The following is a 16,897-nucleotide window of genomic DNA, read 5'->3' as shown; positions in this document are numbered from 1 at the left end:
CGGTTTTCACGGAGATACTTAATAAGAGTGTTTCTAACACAATTGTTGGAAAATAAGACTGATGGCCCATTTTACCCCGCCTGGTCATATTGCCCCCATCTACTCTGTTAATTAATGGGTATCGATTACGAATAATGATTCCTTATCGGATATGCGCGATAAGCAATAGTTGTTATTGCCAGACTTTATTTTTCTTTCTTAAGGAACGAACGATCATTCATCAAAGTTTTATTTACAATCTATTTGTCATTTGTGTTGAAATACTAATCGACTGATGTAATACGAGAATGTAACAATTGCTAGCGTGACACTAACCCCTTTATTCCTACCCGCACCGTTCTTCAGGATCCACTCCCGATAATATGCCACATCGGCATATACTCCCGGCCGGGAGGCTACCGCACATCTGTAACCATGAGAGACCACACCGGCCAGTATCCCGTTGCACACAAGCGGACCTCCGGAATCACCCTGGCATGCATCTCGACCGCCTTGCCATTCTCCCACGCAAAACATTCCCGGTCTGATAATTCCATTGTAACCGAGGCTGCTGTTACAGAGCTCCGTCGGGATCACGCTGATATTGACAGCCATCAGCTGAACGGTTGCCCCTGAGGTGCCCTTGAAACAGCGGGTGTTCATTATTGACGAGAACCACCCCGGATGGGAAGCATACTCACATATTCCGTTGTACCCCATCCACTGGTCTGGCATTGGGCACCGGCAGGCGGCCTGGTAAACGCCATATCAATCGGACGCACTGTTCGATGTCCCGACGCAATCGGTTGACTCAACTGCAAGTAAATTTAACTAATTGAGTAACTCGCGTGCAAAATCATAACTCGTATACTCGCACACGGTGTCACATACCGAAAGTTGAGCTTCTCTGCAATATTGCTATTGTGTATTTTTAAAGCTTCATTGGTATTTATTGGAAGAAGAGGATGTAATTGAATGAATAAACTTTAGAAAATATGTTTTCTCCGTCTGCATTCAGTTTTAATAGTCATCTAATTCAGCCTCCACAAAACAGAGTAATTAACAAATAACGCTGTTTTCCTATTACTAATTGAAAGAAAACAACTGAATATAATTCATGAAAGTATAAAGAGCTTTAAAATAACATAGAAACGTATTAATCGATTGTGGTTTCATTGGTGTGAGAATCGAAACATACCATAACTACATGCTCGAGACAGACATATTTTTTACATTTCATGCAGTTGTAGCTTGTTTGATGTTTTATCAAAGAGAAGAATGTATACCGACCTTCTAAATAATTACCAGATGCTAAATCTTCTGGAATATGAAGTTTGCATATTTCTAATATTCTTTGTCTTTGTATTCTTAATAAACAAATAACTAATGCTTTTTTTAGATGGGACATAAAAAGATGGTATTTAAGTATTTCTAGGAACTAGAGTTCTTGTTGTCTTGTCGATATTGTTCATTATAAAAAAAATATATAAAAAATAACCATAAGCCTCCGATTAGTTTATAGTTTACAATTCAGTGCATTTCTTTCACGAGTGTGTGTATATGTGTGACAATTGTTTTAGCGAATAACTATACGAAAGTCGAACCTTTGTATTTTGCCTTTGCACGTATGAATCTAGCGACGAATAGTTTATATATGAATCCGTTCAATCCGGAGACAAAAAGGACTTAAAATCAAATAAGAATAGTCCGGTAATGATCTTGTGCATTATATTCGATAAATATTCCACGCCACTAACATTAATTCATACATTTCATTCAACAATATTCTAGAGTATGAAAAAAGTCACTTGTCCAAAAAAGGAATAACGGTGTCGGTGTCTCAGACCGAAAGTGGTAGAAAAGTGACACACGTCCCTTTCGTATAAACACATGCGATACGGTAAACGATGACGAGCGACGAATAACGAAGCTAGAAAGAATCGCAAAGTCGTAGTATTGATATTTTCTGAGAAATTAACGAATTATTGATTTCTCGGTCTCACAGACCTATGCGCGAGTATAGGAGCGTTAACTAAATGTGTGTAATTTACCGTCAATATTCCCACATCGTTGTCGAATGTGTTTGGATTGTAGCGAGGATGGATGATCACATTCGACACGTCCCGGATTTCGGTCGTCTCCGAAGCCTGCGTCCGGTTAACGGTGCCACCGACCACACGGAAGTAGCTTGCCGCTCGCTTCCGATTGTTGCTGTCCACCAGACAATGGGCGGCCGTCAAAATGGTGCGGTTTGTGATGAGACTGCCTCCGCAGATGTGGCCACTGCCGAACGAGATTTGGTCACTCTGCCTTTGCCGGATGGACACCTTTGGAATGTGGATAGGTTGTTATTTATGGTTCTTGACGTAGGACTACGCCTTTGATTTCTATACAGGGGGGTCACTCTACGAAAAATGTAACGTTTATTAAAAGTTTTCAAATGCATATTACACAGAATCGTTTTTACGATATATGTAATAATATATACCATTAGAAGGCAAATTTATCCAGCATGTATTCGTCTGAGACATCAACAGTGGAAATAGGAAAACATGTGAACAATTTAACAAAGAAAAGAGGTATGTTTTGCGAGCGGATGCGAAGGTAAATCATGTATTATGCATTCTTTTATTCAACTTCGTTCCCATGAATGTTGTATGGAACACAAAATTGTGTGCAATAATTCGTTCTAATAAACAAATTAGCAAGACCATTTTTCGAATGTAAACATTTTGAAGTAATCAGATGCAAGATTCCATGCATCACTCAAACCACATGCAAGATTTCGTCAAAGCAACGAGGAAAGTGTCATCCATACAGTGATCGTTCATTAGTTGGACCGGAAAATCAATACAATTATCGAATTTTACTCGCTAACTGGACTGCAAAACAGCAAAAGCAATACTTCTAATAGAAGATGACAACTATTATTGATACATAACTGCTTTGCAGCCCAGTTAACGTGCACCCTTTTATAGATAAGTCCAGTTGAAGATGGCGAATGACTTTTGTGTATGACGGGGTGACGAACATCTTGAGTGAGTGTCTTCCGGGCTGCGGCAACATGGGCAATTGTACAGCGAAAAATGATATCAATACTAGGAGGATGGCTGCAAGTATCATGCGAGGACTTGTTGAGATCGGCCCTACATCACATCACAAAATTGAAACGAAATGAAATATTAATAAGCTTCATGACTCATATTGATAATTCACAATGATTCTATTTCTTCTATGATAGATTGAGCAGTGGAACTAATACGGCTTGATTGTGATAGTCTGCAAACGAACATTATTTCACCGAAAAAGCTACTGCTCCCGATGCCTAATAATAGGAATAAGACAATGGAAAGAAAACACGATACCATAGCTATCCATAAAAAATAAAGCAACTTCATGATGTCATGTGTATTTTGCCCCAAAATATCACGAAATCGTAAGTATTTTCAAGTTGTTTCTTGTTTCTTCCCCATAAACTTCATATTCAATGTAATCAATGATAATATTTTTTTGTTTACCGATCCACATTTATTAGGCTGTCAAAATAGTCCTGCGGTATTTTTTTTGAATTTTCATTTGTTCATAAAATTAGTTACAATCATCTGTTTTAAGTCAAATATGCGCTGTTTTGTTCGATGACTTGTTCCCAACGAGATGCCAACTTCATAATACCCCTGTTATAGAAGCTCGCTTCCTTATTGGCAAAAAACTCGGGTAGCCAATTTTCACAGGCCTCTTTTGTGGCTAACTTCTGACTACCTAGCTCGTTCGCCATGGACAAAAACAGGTGGTAGTCACTTGGTGCATGGTCCGGACTATACGGCGGATGCAAAAGAACCTCCCATCCGAGCTCCCGGAGCTTCTGGCGCGTGACCAAAGAAGTGTGTGGCCTGACGTTGTTCTGATAGAAGACAATGCGGCCTCTGTTTATCAAAGATGGCCTCTTCTTCATGAGTGCTACCTTCAAGCGGTCCAGTTGTTGACAGTACAGGTCCGAATTGAGCGTTTGGTCATAGGGAAGCAGCTCATAATAGATTATTCCTTGACAATCCCACCAAACACACAGCAGAACCTTCCTGGCCGTTAATGAGGGTTTGGCCACCGTCTGAGCCGCTTCAGCGGGCTTCGACCACGACCATTTGCGCTTCACGTTGTCGTAAGTGACCCACTTTTCATCGCCAGTCACCATCCGCTTCAGAAACGGGTCGATTTTGTTGCGATTCAGCAGCGATTCACATGCGTCGATACGGTCAAAGATGTTTTTTTGCGTCAACGTGTGTGGCACCCATACATCGAGCTTCTTTGTGAATCCAAGCTTCTTCAAATGGTTAATAACGGTTTGATGACTTATCCCCAGCTCTTGGCCGATGCTACGGCTGCTACTATGCCGGTCTTTCTCGGCTAATTCAGCGATTTTGTCGCAATTTTCGACGACAGGCCTTCCGGAGCGTGGCGCATCTTCGACGACCTCTACACCAGAACGAAAACGTTGAAACCATCGTTGTGCGGTGGAAATGGAAACTGTATCGGGTCCATAAACTGCTCAAATTTTATTGGCAGCTTGAGATGCATTTTTGCCTTTGTCATAGTAGTACTGTAAAATATGTCGGATTTTCTCTTTATTTTGCTCCATATTTGCGACACTATAACTCACGAACGACTTAACCAAACAAAACACTGTCAAAGACTATATTATAGCGCGCAAAAATACCTTTCCAACAAGCTATAGTATGACTCGATACAATGAATACAACTAGAACTACGCGCTTACAACGACACCTCGCGGAAATACAGCAGGACTTCTTTGACAGCCTAATACTTCATCTACCATTCCACCCTGTTATGTGTCACACTGATATTCATTAATCATTTTCAGTTAGACAGTTAACTTCCTACCAGTAGCTTATTTTCTTTTTTTGTTCGTTACAAATCGTTTGACGGTTATCAGTACATATAACAAACGGCTATTTTCTGGGCTACTATTTGGAGTTTCAAAAGAGTTAAACTAACAGATTTCGGAACAATGAAACGCATTACATTAAAAAAAAAACAACTGTTCTAAACAATCACAGTCCTACGTCAAACTTCTGTCCGTGCCCCTAGGCTCAGACCCTTCTACTTTATTCCAATAGTTTCAAATTAACCCGTAACGTCCTAGCTGTTCGAAAAATCGAACAGCAACTTTGATAATTTTCCTTCTTCTTCTTTTCCTTTGTTCACGGAGACTTTCACCCTTATTCCGGAACACGATCGGGTCTGAAATTAGCACGATGTTGCATTCTGTAATCCGAACGAGATCGACGTGTAAAATCCATCCGAGATATAAACCCAATCCACATATGCAAAAGTGGCTCCATTGCCTTTAGGTGAAACAAAAATGATTTTATATTATTAATGAAGTTTCAGTGGAAATACTTGGAAAATTATCTTAAAAAAGTTAAGTGAGGGTAAGAAATACGTGTTCAAAGTATCCGGATAACATCAAGTAACAATTTTCATTCATATTTCAATAACTTAAAATTGCATTGGGGTATGTTAAAGTGATAGAGAGTAAATAACAGTTCGGCTGAAAAGTTTATGAGGTAACACAGTAAAACTATTTTTTTTTTTGCAAAATTCAATTTTATTATTCAACATAATTGCCTTCGAGGGTGGTACAGCGATTATAGCGATATTGCAACATTTTTATAGTACTTTTTCGGGTTTTCCTCAAAATAGGCCTCAGTTTCGGTAATCACTTCATCATCGGTCTTAAATTTCTTGCCAGCGAGCATTCTCTTCAGGTCTGTGAACAGAAAATAGTCGCTGAGGCCTAATCTGGAGAATACGGTGGATGCAGAAGCAATTCCAAGCCCAATTCATGCAATTTTGCCATCGTTTTCACTGATGCGTTAGTTAGATAGTAGATAGTTTTTGCACGGTATTGGAAAGCAACCATGATTTTTTGTACCATATGATTTTAATTTATTGGTTACCACTTACCATCCATTTCATTAAATTTTGCATAACTATACTGTGTAATAAACTCGGTTTAACACTTTCGACGCCCCATCACCTTTCGACACTTTCGTCGTTCAAATTGAATAGGATTTTTAGAAGAAATTTGATGGAATAGGCACCTAAATGTAACTATAGGATATGAAGAAAAATAATAAAATCATAACCATAATATTATACTGTTCATACTATACTTTTTATTAATTTATAGTACTGTAGTTTTTTGCAAAAGCCCTATAATATGACTTTGGCATGAGTTATTGTCATCAATTCGTCTTCAATTGAAAACAAAAATTGCTAGATAAGTAAAAGTTATCTACAAACTAAGATTGATTTTCATTTAAATTATTAATTCGCAAGTTGGGCCCTGCAAGAAACTCAAAAACGTCGCGTTGGGCGACGAACGTATTAAAGCAAGTATGGGCGAAAACTACATAACTTAACCTCACACTTAGTCGATCGTGTATTTTTCCTAATGCGAATATTTTTTTCTTTTTGTATTATAGTGACTTTCAACACTTTTGGTTGGTTAGTCACTCAGCGAATGATACTTTTTAAATAAAAAAAAGTCTGAAAACTATTTAAGTAAACAACTTTATTTACACTAATTCATATTAGTTATAAATATTCATATTTAAACTAGCTGACCCGGCAAACTTCATCCCGCCCAAAATTTGTGTTTTGTTATCAATACCTTCAAACATTCACGTTTTCTTACTATGAGCAAGTTAATGGGTCCAATCGCAGAACTGTTCATTGATTGATCTTCTAATCGACCCCGTTTAATTTACGTTTTACTATAAAATTCCTAGTACTTCTAACAAAACGACACAATTCTCGTTCAAAATTTTTCATCCACTTACAAATAACATGTTTCTCCGTTACATGGAATAAATGTTTTATACAGAAAATATGATAGAATAAAGACAGCCCTAAATCGTTAAATTCCTTCCTCGAGTTCTGCTCTTATCAACACATCCGGCGATCCTTTTTGACGTGGGACTACGTCTAACCGGAATATATGGGGGGTAAAATGAAAACATAAACACTGAACATGCAGGAAAAAATGCAAGATTTCGAATGCTTATAACTCGAACATTTTCTACTGGATCAGAAAGATGTTTGCATCAATTGATAGGGAATATTTCTACGCATCTATCGTAATTAATAAAATGTCATTTTTCATTAGATAAATAATTGAATAACTGTAAAATGTTAAGCGTTATCTAAACGCCCTAACTGCCTCGTTTTGATTGGCCCGATTTACGGTTTCCCCAACACAGACTTCAAAACCAAGCAGCGTTGGGGAAATTGGAATTGAAAATACATGAAAGTAGGGGGACTTTTGTTCTCTCCGAAATATGTTCCCTAACACAGACTTCAAAACCAAGCAGCATTGGCGAAACCGACATTGCAAATACATGAAAGTAGGGGCAGCTTTTGTTCCCACCGAAATGCGTTTCTATAACACAGACTTCAAATCCAAGGAGCGCGGGGAAGTTGGCATTGCAAATACATGCAATTCGGGGGCATTTTTGTTCCGACTGAAATGTGTTTCCCTACCACAGACTTCAAATCCATGGAGCGAGGGAAAATTGGCATTGCTAATACATGCAAGTCGAGGGCAATTTGTTCTGACTAAAATATGTTTCCCCAGCACAGGCTTCAGAATCAAGGTGTCTATGAAAATTGGGATTGCAAATTCATGCAGGTCGGGAGTATTTTTGATTCGACTGAAATCTGATTACCTTTAAAGACTTCTAAACCAAGGTGTCTGGGGAAATCGGCATTGCAAATACATGCAAACTGCGAGTACTTTTATACTCGTTTGCCTTTGTGCAGACTCGAATGCGTTTCCCTAACACGGTCTCCTAAACTTAGGTACCTGGTAAGATCGTGCAGACACTAGAGACATGGCATTTGTTCAAACTTTTTACTCACAACGCAAATATATTGAATTCAATTGAATTCGGAAATTGTTTCATTCAATCAAAAATTCAATCAATACATACAAATGATTACTAAGCTAAGGTAGTCCCACGTCAACCTTGCGGTTATATCATAGACATAACCCACCCATTTTTTGGTAAAGATAGAAGAAGATATAGGAGTGTGTTTCATCACATTAAAATCCATTTCCAGTTTCGAACAAAGATAAATTTCGCTAGCGCAAACATCAAATGGGCTAACAGCCCTTGTCACTATGTAATTGTAGATGGGAATTTAATTTTCCGAATTTTCCCCTTTTTTCCTTCAGAGTTTTCCAAAAATTTTCAATTGTCATGTTTGGTTGGAAAATTTTGGGTTGAAATATGTGTAATATTTTTATGGGACCCCCTCTCCATTCCAGAGGAATTTGAAAAAAAAATATGAAACTGAGAAAATTTCCTTCGCGAATCATTAGTTTAATAATATTTTATAGTTGAATTCGCTTGTTGCCAGTTCAATACTTTTGTGACGTAACAACAGCTGACTTTTTGTGGTTTCCGATTCTTGAACGTTAGTGTTGTATTTTCAGTTCCGTTTCAAAACATACAAATATGATATGTCAACAAAAGATGAACGTAGATTCCAGTGTATTCAGTTTTTCATAAAACTCGCAAGAAACTTGTAAATATCGGCATGCATTGTGTGATGTGACAACACGCTCCGAGAGATAAATACAGGATCCACAGCGTTGTCACGTCGCAAAACCATTAAAGTGTATTCAATATGCATTTCACCGTATTGTATTAAGTTATATTCCATCAAAGGATCGCACAAGCCTGGCAGATTGGGCGGCGCTCACCACCGGGGGAACGCATTTGATTTTGCTATCAGAAACTTTGGATTCACTTCTCAATTTGTGGACCGATCTCAACCAAATTTTGTGGTTTGTTGACCCTCATTGTTTGCTAAGAGAAACCCAAGTATAAAAAATGTTTGAACTTAAGTTCATCTAATAAATTAAAAACAACTATGTTTTTGTGACGCGACAAAGTTTCAAAATACCTGTTTTTCAAATGCTTATTTCTTCTTAATTACAGAATGAAACCTGGGTCTACCCACGGCTCTTCAAATAAGTATTTAATTATCCATTCAATGATATATATACATTGAAGTTTGGTTAAGTAAGTGTAGAGGTATCTCAAAAAACATTAAAAAAAAGTGAAAACCTAAAATATTTTAAATATAAGTACAGTAGAACCTCGATTATCCGCGAGCGGTTGATCCGCTTACTAAGCCGTATATATTCCGGTGAATTAGTAAGCGGATTCAACGAATTCGCACTGATGCAATGACTGCAACATTACATTTTCGCCTTGAGTCGAATATGCTGAAACTTCAAAACCCGTACGAATCAGTTACACATTCAGAATTCATCCAGTTCTCTATGATTACCTATGGATTCCTGAACCTCAAACACGATTTTCCCTATTTTGCGTAGCGTGTTCAGGTACAACGCGCGTCGTTATGAAGAATCTCGGTTTAACCACAAAATCGTTGAAATTGTTGAAATCTACCGTTTATGAAGTTTTCTGGGCCGAAGAACTATCGTAACAATGGATTAAAGTATCTGTCGTAGTCTTGGACACCACCTTTTCATTTTTTGTTCAAGGTCGATATCCAAGGAGGATATCTGCTCGAGTGTATCCTTAATTTGGAACATCCATTATCACCACTGTGATTCCCAAGCAATTACCTTGTTATTCGACTAAGAACAGTTCAACATTGCGCATAGCATTCGATTTTGAATTCAGCTCAAAAATAGAAAATGAACATTTTCGTGAAGCGATATTACACGATAGTCTATCTTGCTTCTAACTAATCACTCATAAGCACTGATATCAAGGGTTACTTGCAGTAATGTCCACTGACTCATCAGCCCCTCGCAGGGATTATCCAGAGATAGCATTGTCTCGTGGCATAGCCTATAAAACCCGGTAACAGTAGAATTACCTGATGCATCGTTTTATTGGCAGTAGCTGGAAATCCCCCGACGATTCGGGAATCATTTTCACTAGCACTTTCGGCCGACTCCAAACCTAACGTCACTACCGTCAATACCAGCGTTAGCGTTAGCATTGTCCGCATTTTTTGCATAACTCCCGAAAACGGTAGACACTATGGAACACTGTCAATGACCTTGCTGCTCACGGATGCCACGAAACGAAGATTTGTATCCCAATTTGGCGGCACGGCGACGACAACAATTGCGAACATACTGACACTTCGGCTCCGATGGGGTGTAGCTATGACCGCGAAATCAACGGTAACCCATCAGTTCTTATCAGCTACGCAGAAATACATCGATATTGGCTCACTAAAAGCGATATTCGATAGATAAAGGTTGCGGGTATATGCGTAAGTTAGGTGGTAGACAAAAATGAGTATTTCTATAAGTTCTTGGTTGCGTGGTGCGATCATAATCTCGGTATAAACTGGCTGAACAATACAACCGCAATGGTCAACATATTTCACAATTTATTGTTTAAAATATGCTTCACCGACAGTGACTTATCTTTACGCGACGACACCTTTATCGGGATGAGTAATCGGCGCACTATCAATCGTTGAGTTCTTCTGTCAACCCTACTCCTCCCCTTTGGGTGGTGTTTACCAATACCAAGTGTAAAAGTTATCGGCCCACTAATCTTTCTCAATGTGACTTCGATGTGTTCAATCAGCCTAATCTAGTTCAAGATTTGCTGACGCGATTCGTAATAAGTGGTACTTGGCACAGAAGAGTTCTTCAGTTGTCGCTTATAAGTGCGCTTGGGTTGTCCTACCAACTTTTACCAGATCATACTATAAAGGGGCTGTCAACATACCACGTGAATAAGTTTTCGGAGGATGGAAGGAATGCACGAAAACGAAAGTTGAGAATCGTTCATTTCGAGAGTACACATATTTTTTTTTTTTTTATCTGTATTACAGTGACTTTCAACTCATTTGGCTGGTTCGTCACTTTTACTTCCATTTTTGGAAGAATATCGGGAGTGAGAATTGAACTCGTGACCTTTAGCGTGAGAGGCATGGATGTTACCACTACGCCAGATCGCCTCCAGAGAGTACACATAGCATTTTGTACTTCTGGTACAATTTGCGATGAAGTGTTCCTCTAAACGTATCAATACGAATCGTTCACAGGGGTTAAGGGGTTACACTTGACTGAGAAATTGTCTGCAAACATTATAACTTACTTCAAAATTTGTAGAGTTACAGCAGATTTTGTAGAACACTATAAAACCCTGTTTTTGGCACTTTTTGAAAATGTAAAAAAAAAATATATATATTCTTTTCGTCAAAGTAAGAAATTATCCTTGTTCATAATTTATTGTAGTTTTTTAAACTGCCTTTCGATTTGTGGTGAGATCATTATTTGTTGAACTATTCATCATTAAATACCCCCTCCTCCTTTTTTAACAGTTGGCCACTAACTACGTTTGAAAGCAACTGAAGAGAAGGTCCACGTTCCTTCACGGTCCCCACCAATTCACACATGCAATCAATGCTTGCGCCAGCACCGTCACGTCAGATGTCAAATGAATAATTTATTTTCTGTTGTTTATGGTGTCGCCACCTACAGCAGTTTTAAATTGCAATTACCTTATTCGAATGTACATGCCTAGAACCAGTTCTAAATTTAGAAAAAATCCGTGAAAATCATAGAAATTTTATTATTTAAATTCTTAAACTCCGTAGTCCCGACCCTTGTTCAATAATAATAATATATAGACTTTCTCAGCTAGCCGCGAATGATTTTGACTTTGAAATTTGGAACTGGGTTATATGTTGACAGAAAAAATACAACCAAAATCAAAACAAAAGCGGAGACACAAAGCCCAGACAAAAACCCATCGAACCATCCCTCTCCGTTAATTATCCTTTTCCACAAATCCTGCCGGTCGTTTTCATTGAACGACTCAAAGTACTTGACGTGTCCACTTTCTTCGCAATGGTGTTAAGGTTAATGCATGAAAAATTGGTAAAATTTGTCCATTTTTTTACTGCAAGCATTAGCCACGCGACCTAGAGTGATTGAGTACTTTGTATCAATAATTATTAATTACACTTGATATTTACTGACTTTTATGTCTATTTATTGATGAGAAAATGATGCCAAGTTTTCTCACTTAACACACCGCAAAGTTTTTAAATTGGTAAGTATTTTGTATGTGCACCCGTGGCCGAGTGGTTAGCGTCATAACTAACATGCCGGGTGTTCGGGTTCGATTCCCGTTCTGGTCAGGGGAATTTTTCGTCAAAGAAATTTCCTCCGACTTGCACTGTGATCACGCGTATTCTAGAGCTTGCCACTCAGAATGCATTCAAAGCGTGTTATTTGGCATAGAAATCTTAACTAAGTACTAATAAAAATGACGCAAGTAATACTACGTTGAGACGGCGAAGTTCCTCTAGGAACGTTAGTACCATTGAAGAAGAAGAAGAAGTATTTTGTATGAATAAGATACAGATATTTTTTTTAAAGAACTTAGGCTATAGGGGTCGATGGTATCACTTCGTTCTGGAAAAGGGGTCTCCTCCCCATAATAGTTTGAGGATTCCTGATGTAGACCAATCAAAATGTTCATTGTTCTCTCCATTCAATTATTTGTGAATGTTGGACTACTTAATTGATTGACTTTTAGAATGTTTTTCATTAGTTAATTCGCCATTTGTACTAGCCAATTGCGATTTTTTCAAACAGATAGAATTCTCAATCAACGAAAAAGTTACAAATCTTCAAAAAGAAGAGTCTTCTAGGGTCCCATCTACCATATATGGAGTCCGCTCCATTTCGATGCGATGGCTCGAGGTACAGTATTCCCGAAGGTGAATGGGGTGATTATAGGTACCATTTGAGAAGATTCAAGGTCGTGTAAGATACGACTCGTGGGGTAGAATAAGAGAGAGAGAGTTACATAAAAGGAAATGATCGCACGTGATGTACTGAAAGTTTGGATATGTAGTTCGAAAACGAGGTAAATACAATCGGCTCCGTAGAAGAAAAAAAAACAGAAAAGTAGCCATCTCGCTACGAAACAGAAAGAACTCCGCCTGCGAATGACGAATCTCTATAGCAGCATGTCCAAAAAGGAACCTGATACTATTGAGAACCAGAGCAGAGGGTTCAAGCCCTTAAAGAGGATGGTTCAAATAGTTATTATCAAAAAGAAATAGTTATTATGCAAAAAAAAAAGAGAAATCGATAAATCCCATAAGTCAGGAATTCACTCTGTGACCTTCTCAGGTTGTAAAATATGTCGTCTATTCGAGGAATATTAAAGAAGTTTCTCAGGTCTTCTCAAGTTGCCAAAACTATCCTCGGCCGAGACAATTGAAAAAAAATTTGAAATGTAATACGAGTGATGAATGAAAACATATCGTTCGAGATTTTTTAACACTCCTATACTCGCGCATTGGTCTGTCAGACCGAGAAATCAATAATTCGTTCATTTCTCAGAAAATATCAACACTACGACTTTGCGATTCTCTCTAGCTTCGTTATTCGTCATTCGTCATCGTTTAGCGTATCGCATGAGTTGGTACAAAGGGGACGTGTGCCACTTTTTTAAAACTTCCGGTCTGACACACCGACGCGAGTATAGGAGTAACTTTTTTGGACAAGTGTCTTTTTTCATATTTTAGAATATTGTTGAATGAAATGTATAAATTAATGTTAGTGGCGTGGAATATTTATTGAATATAATGCATAAGATGTTTGACTTTCGTGTAGTTCATATAATGGTCATACATTTACACACTTGTGAAAGAATTTAACTTGTGGAAGAATTGTAAACAGTAAACTATAAACTAATCGGTGGCTTATGGTAATTTTTAACATTTACAGTTTCGGGGAAATTTTTCTCTAATGAACTATATCGAGAAGAAAACAAGAGAAAGAGAAGGAAGTTCCTAGAAATCCTTTTATATAATCTTTTTATGGCCCATATAAAAAAGGCATTAATTCTTATTTTACCAAGAATACAGAGAATATTAGAAATATGCAAACGTTATATTCCAGAACCTTTATCATCTGGTGATTATCTAGAGGTCGTTATACATTCTTCTATTCGATAAAAGGCCCGAAAAACACACAACAACTGCATGAAATGTAAAAAATATGTTTGTTTCGACGGCGAATATCATACTAATATTCCTTCCCTTCTCCCTTGGTGATTGTGAGGATGTGCCCGGCGTCGTTATTGACTATTTAAAGCTCAATTCGCCGAAACTTGCACAATGAGAATGATTTGCTACTTCCAAGCGTCATTCAGTGTGCAATTTCGCTGGTTCAGGTCAATCACGGATAGCAACTTCGAAATGTACAGTCTATCTAAGCTCAAGCCCAAGCTAATCTAGCTACGAAACAGAAAGTGAAGGAACCACTTGAAACGCACAAGGTTTGATTCAGTTAAAATCTGGAATCAATGTTCATTTTGTAGTAACAGTCGCAGTAGGCGAATCTAAAATCTTTTGACAAAAAATCGTTTGGAAAACTTGTACAGGGTGGGCCATTTAAAGTGGAAGCATCTGGCAACCCCATAACTTTTGACAGAGATGTCAGATTAACAAATGTCATACCGCGTTGGAAGCGTCATTTCAGTACAATTTTAACCATGGAACAATACACACCTAAACAACGCGCTGAAGTTGTTCAGCTGTACATTCAAAATAACTCCTCAATTGTGTTAACTAAACGTGCGTGGAAAAATAAAATAAAGTTAAAACATCGCCTGGAGACAACACTATACGTCGATTATATGCCAAATTTATATCGTCTGGTAGTGTTGGTAATGCCAGTCGTCTGTCCAGACAACGACCAAGACGTTTCGACGAGAATATTGATGCCGTTCGAGCCAGTGTTGCAGAGACTTCATCGACATCAGGTCGCCATCGTTCGCAAGAGTTAGGCATCGCTCGAACCACTCTCCGACGCATAATTCGTGTTGATTTGAAATTACTGGTTCCAACAGGACGGCGCTACATACCATACAGCGGCTGCCACGACCAAATTATTGCGCGAAATGTTCCCCGGAAGATTAATATCGAAAAACGGCGATTATGACTGGCCACCGAGATCACCTGATTTGACGTCTCCTGACTTTTTTTATGGGGATATTTAAAATCCAAGGTATACACTGGTAAACCCAGGACCCTGGCTGCGCTGAAAGACAATATCCGACAAGAAATTGCTGCCATATCGGCCGAAACATTGGGCAAAGTGATGGAAAATGCCGAAAAAAAGGGCACATTTTGCGGTCAAGGCCAGAGGCGGTCATTTACGAGATATCATAATCAAAAAGTAGTTAGAACAAATCTCCTTGGACCAAAATAAATGAATTTCAAAAAAAAAAATTTAAAATTCCACTCCTTTACTTTGCTATTGCTAAAACAAATCCTTCCACTTTAAATGGCCCACCCTGTATCTTTGGAGGGGAAAAAACACACGTTGATCCGTTTTCTTTTGAAAAAGTTATGCAGGATAGAAGCCGAGAGAAGACGTTTGATTTTGGACAGCCACATTAAAAATCCGGCTGAGGTTGAAAGTATTGAGCGCAATAAAGGCAAACCCGCGGCCCTCGAACGACGAATCGCGTAAACACGCAACTCTAACCAAAGTACCATCCGGAGAATCCGTATGCGAGAAGGTTATCGTAATTTTCGTACCTGCAAGCAACCAAACGGAACCCTGAAGCAAAATTTTGTCGCCAAAAGACGCGCTCGAAAGTTGTACAACAAGGTTTAAACGAAGTACGAAGGATGCATGCTGACAGATGACGAAACGTACCTGAAAAATCCTACAAAGCCACTGCCAGAGAAGATGTGCCCAGCAAATTTAAGCTCTTTTTTAAAGTAATTAATGATGCATTATAATTTTTCCAGGAAGTTTTTGTTTTGGCAAGGGATTTGCAGTCGTGGACAGAAAACCAAGGTTCCCGCCACAAACAAGATAGTGGACTCGAAAATGTTTAGGGAAGAGTGCCTGCAGAAATATTTCCTTCCTTTTATAACAAAACTCAAAGTTCCGACCAGTTTGGCAAGCTGCCACGACAGTTTAGATATGCTTCCGTGGTACCGTGATAAATGAGTCGATAACATTAAATAAGACTTCAATCCTCCCAGTTGCCCCTGATTCTGCCCGATCGAAAAGTGTTGGCTAATTGTCAAGCGGAATTTGAAGAAGGGTGCCAAAATGATAGTCCAAACATTAAAGGAGGGAAAATGCAACAAAAATGTAACGAACATTTTTTGACGTAGGATTACGTCTTTCGAGAACATATGGGGGTACAAATTGAAAAACGAAAATCAACCGCATCGTGAAAAAATGTCCAATTTCAAACGCTTATTGCTCAGTGATTTCATGATGGATTGTGGAGATTTTTGCATCAAACGATTTCGGTACTCTATAACAATTTTTCACCTTGAATAAAATAATATATATCATGTAACTAACTAACGAATAATTGAAAAATCTCAACCCCTTTCCTGACGGAAATACCTACTTTTGATTGGTCGAAATTGACGACACATGCGCGGGTCCCTAACAGAGACATCAACACCAAGCTGCCAAGGGGAAATCGGCGTTGCAAATACATAAAAGTAGGGGGAGCTTTTGCTCCTACCGAAATGTGTTCCCTAACAGACATCAAAACCAAGCTGTCTGGGGGAAATCGACATTTAAAATACATAAAAGTAGAGGGAACTTTTGTTCCTACCGAAATGTGTTCCCTAACAGAGACATTAAAACCAAGTTGCCTGGAGAAAATCGACATTGCAAATACATGAAAGTAGGGGTGCTTTTGTTCTCACCGAAAAGTGTTCCTTAAGGCGGCACACCGCAGACCGCACACCGGAGCAACAAGCAACTAGCAAGCTACAATACGCAATATGCTACAGGCAACATATTTTGTTGTTCTTCGCATACCAGAGCAAT

General features: G+C 38.6%; 1 protein-coding gene across 1 annotated transcript; it reads right to left on the bottom strand.

The window, feature by feature from the left end:
* Positions 1-222: 222 nt before the first annotated feature.
* LOC129763074 (trypsin beta-like) lies at positions 223-10,460 on the bottom strand. The gene is made up of 4 exons (XM_055761822.1): positions 9,916-10,460; positions 2,031-2,306; positions 681-794; positions 223-621 (listed from the first exon to the last, which is right to left on the bottom strand). The coding sequence occupies exons 1-4, from the start codon at positions 10,057-10,059 to the stop codon at positions 247-249; spliced, it is 909 nt and encodes a 302-aa protein (XP_055617797.1). The 5' UTR covers positions 10,060-10,460; the 3' UTR covers positions 223-246.
* Between the last annotated feature and the right edge of the window lie 6,437 nt (positions 10,461-16,897).

This window comes from Toxorhynchites rutilus, chromosome 1 (genome assembly GCF_029784135.1).
Source record: "Toxorhynchites rutilus septentrionalis strain SRP chromosome 1, ASM2978413v1, whole genome shotgun sequence".
Lineage (NCBI taxonomy): Eukaryota > Metazoa > Arthropoda > Insecta > Diptera > Culicidae > Toxorhynchites > Toxorhynchites rutilus.
Note: the sequence above shows the minus strand (reverse complement) of the source record. Positions and strands in the feature narration are given on the sequence as shown.

What these genes read in the sequence shown, in the direction of transcription:
- LOC129763074 (XM_055761822.1), bottom strand. Translation starts at nt 10,059, where the DNA reads ATGCAAAAAATGCGGACAATGCTAACGCTAACGCTGGTATTGACGGTA. An exon ending in ACGATGTGGGAATATTGACG is followed by an intron (nt 795 to 2,030) that starts GTAAATTACACA and finishes ATTTACTTGCAG; the next exon opens with TTGAGTCAACCGATTGCGTC. An exon ending in GATGGGGTACAACGGAATAT is followed by an intron (nt 622 to 680) that starts GTGAGTATGCTT and finishes CGCTGTTTCAAG; the next exon opens with GGCACCTCAGGGGCAACCGT.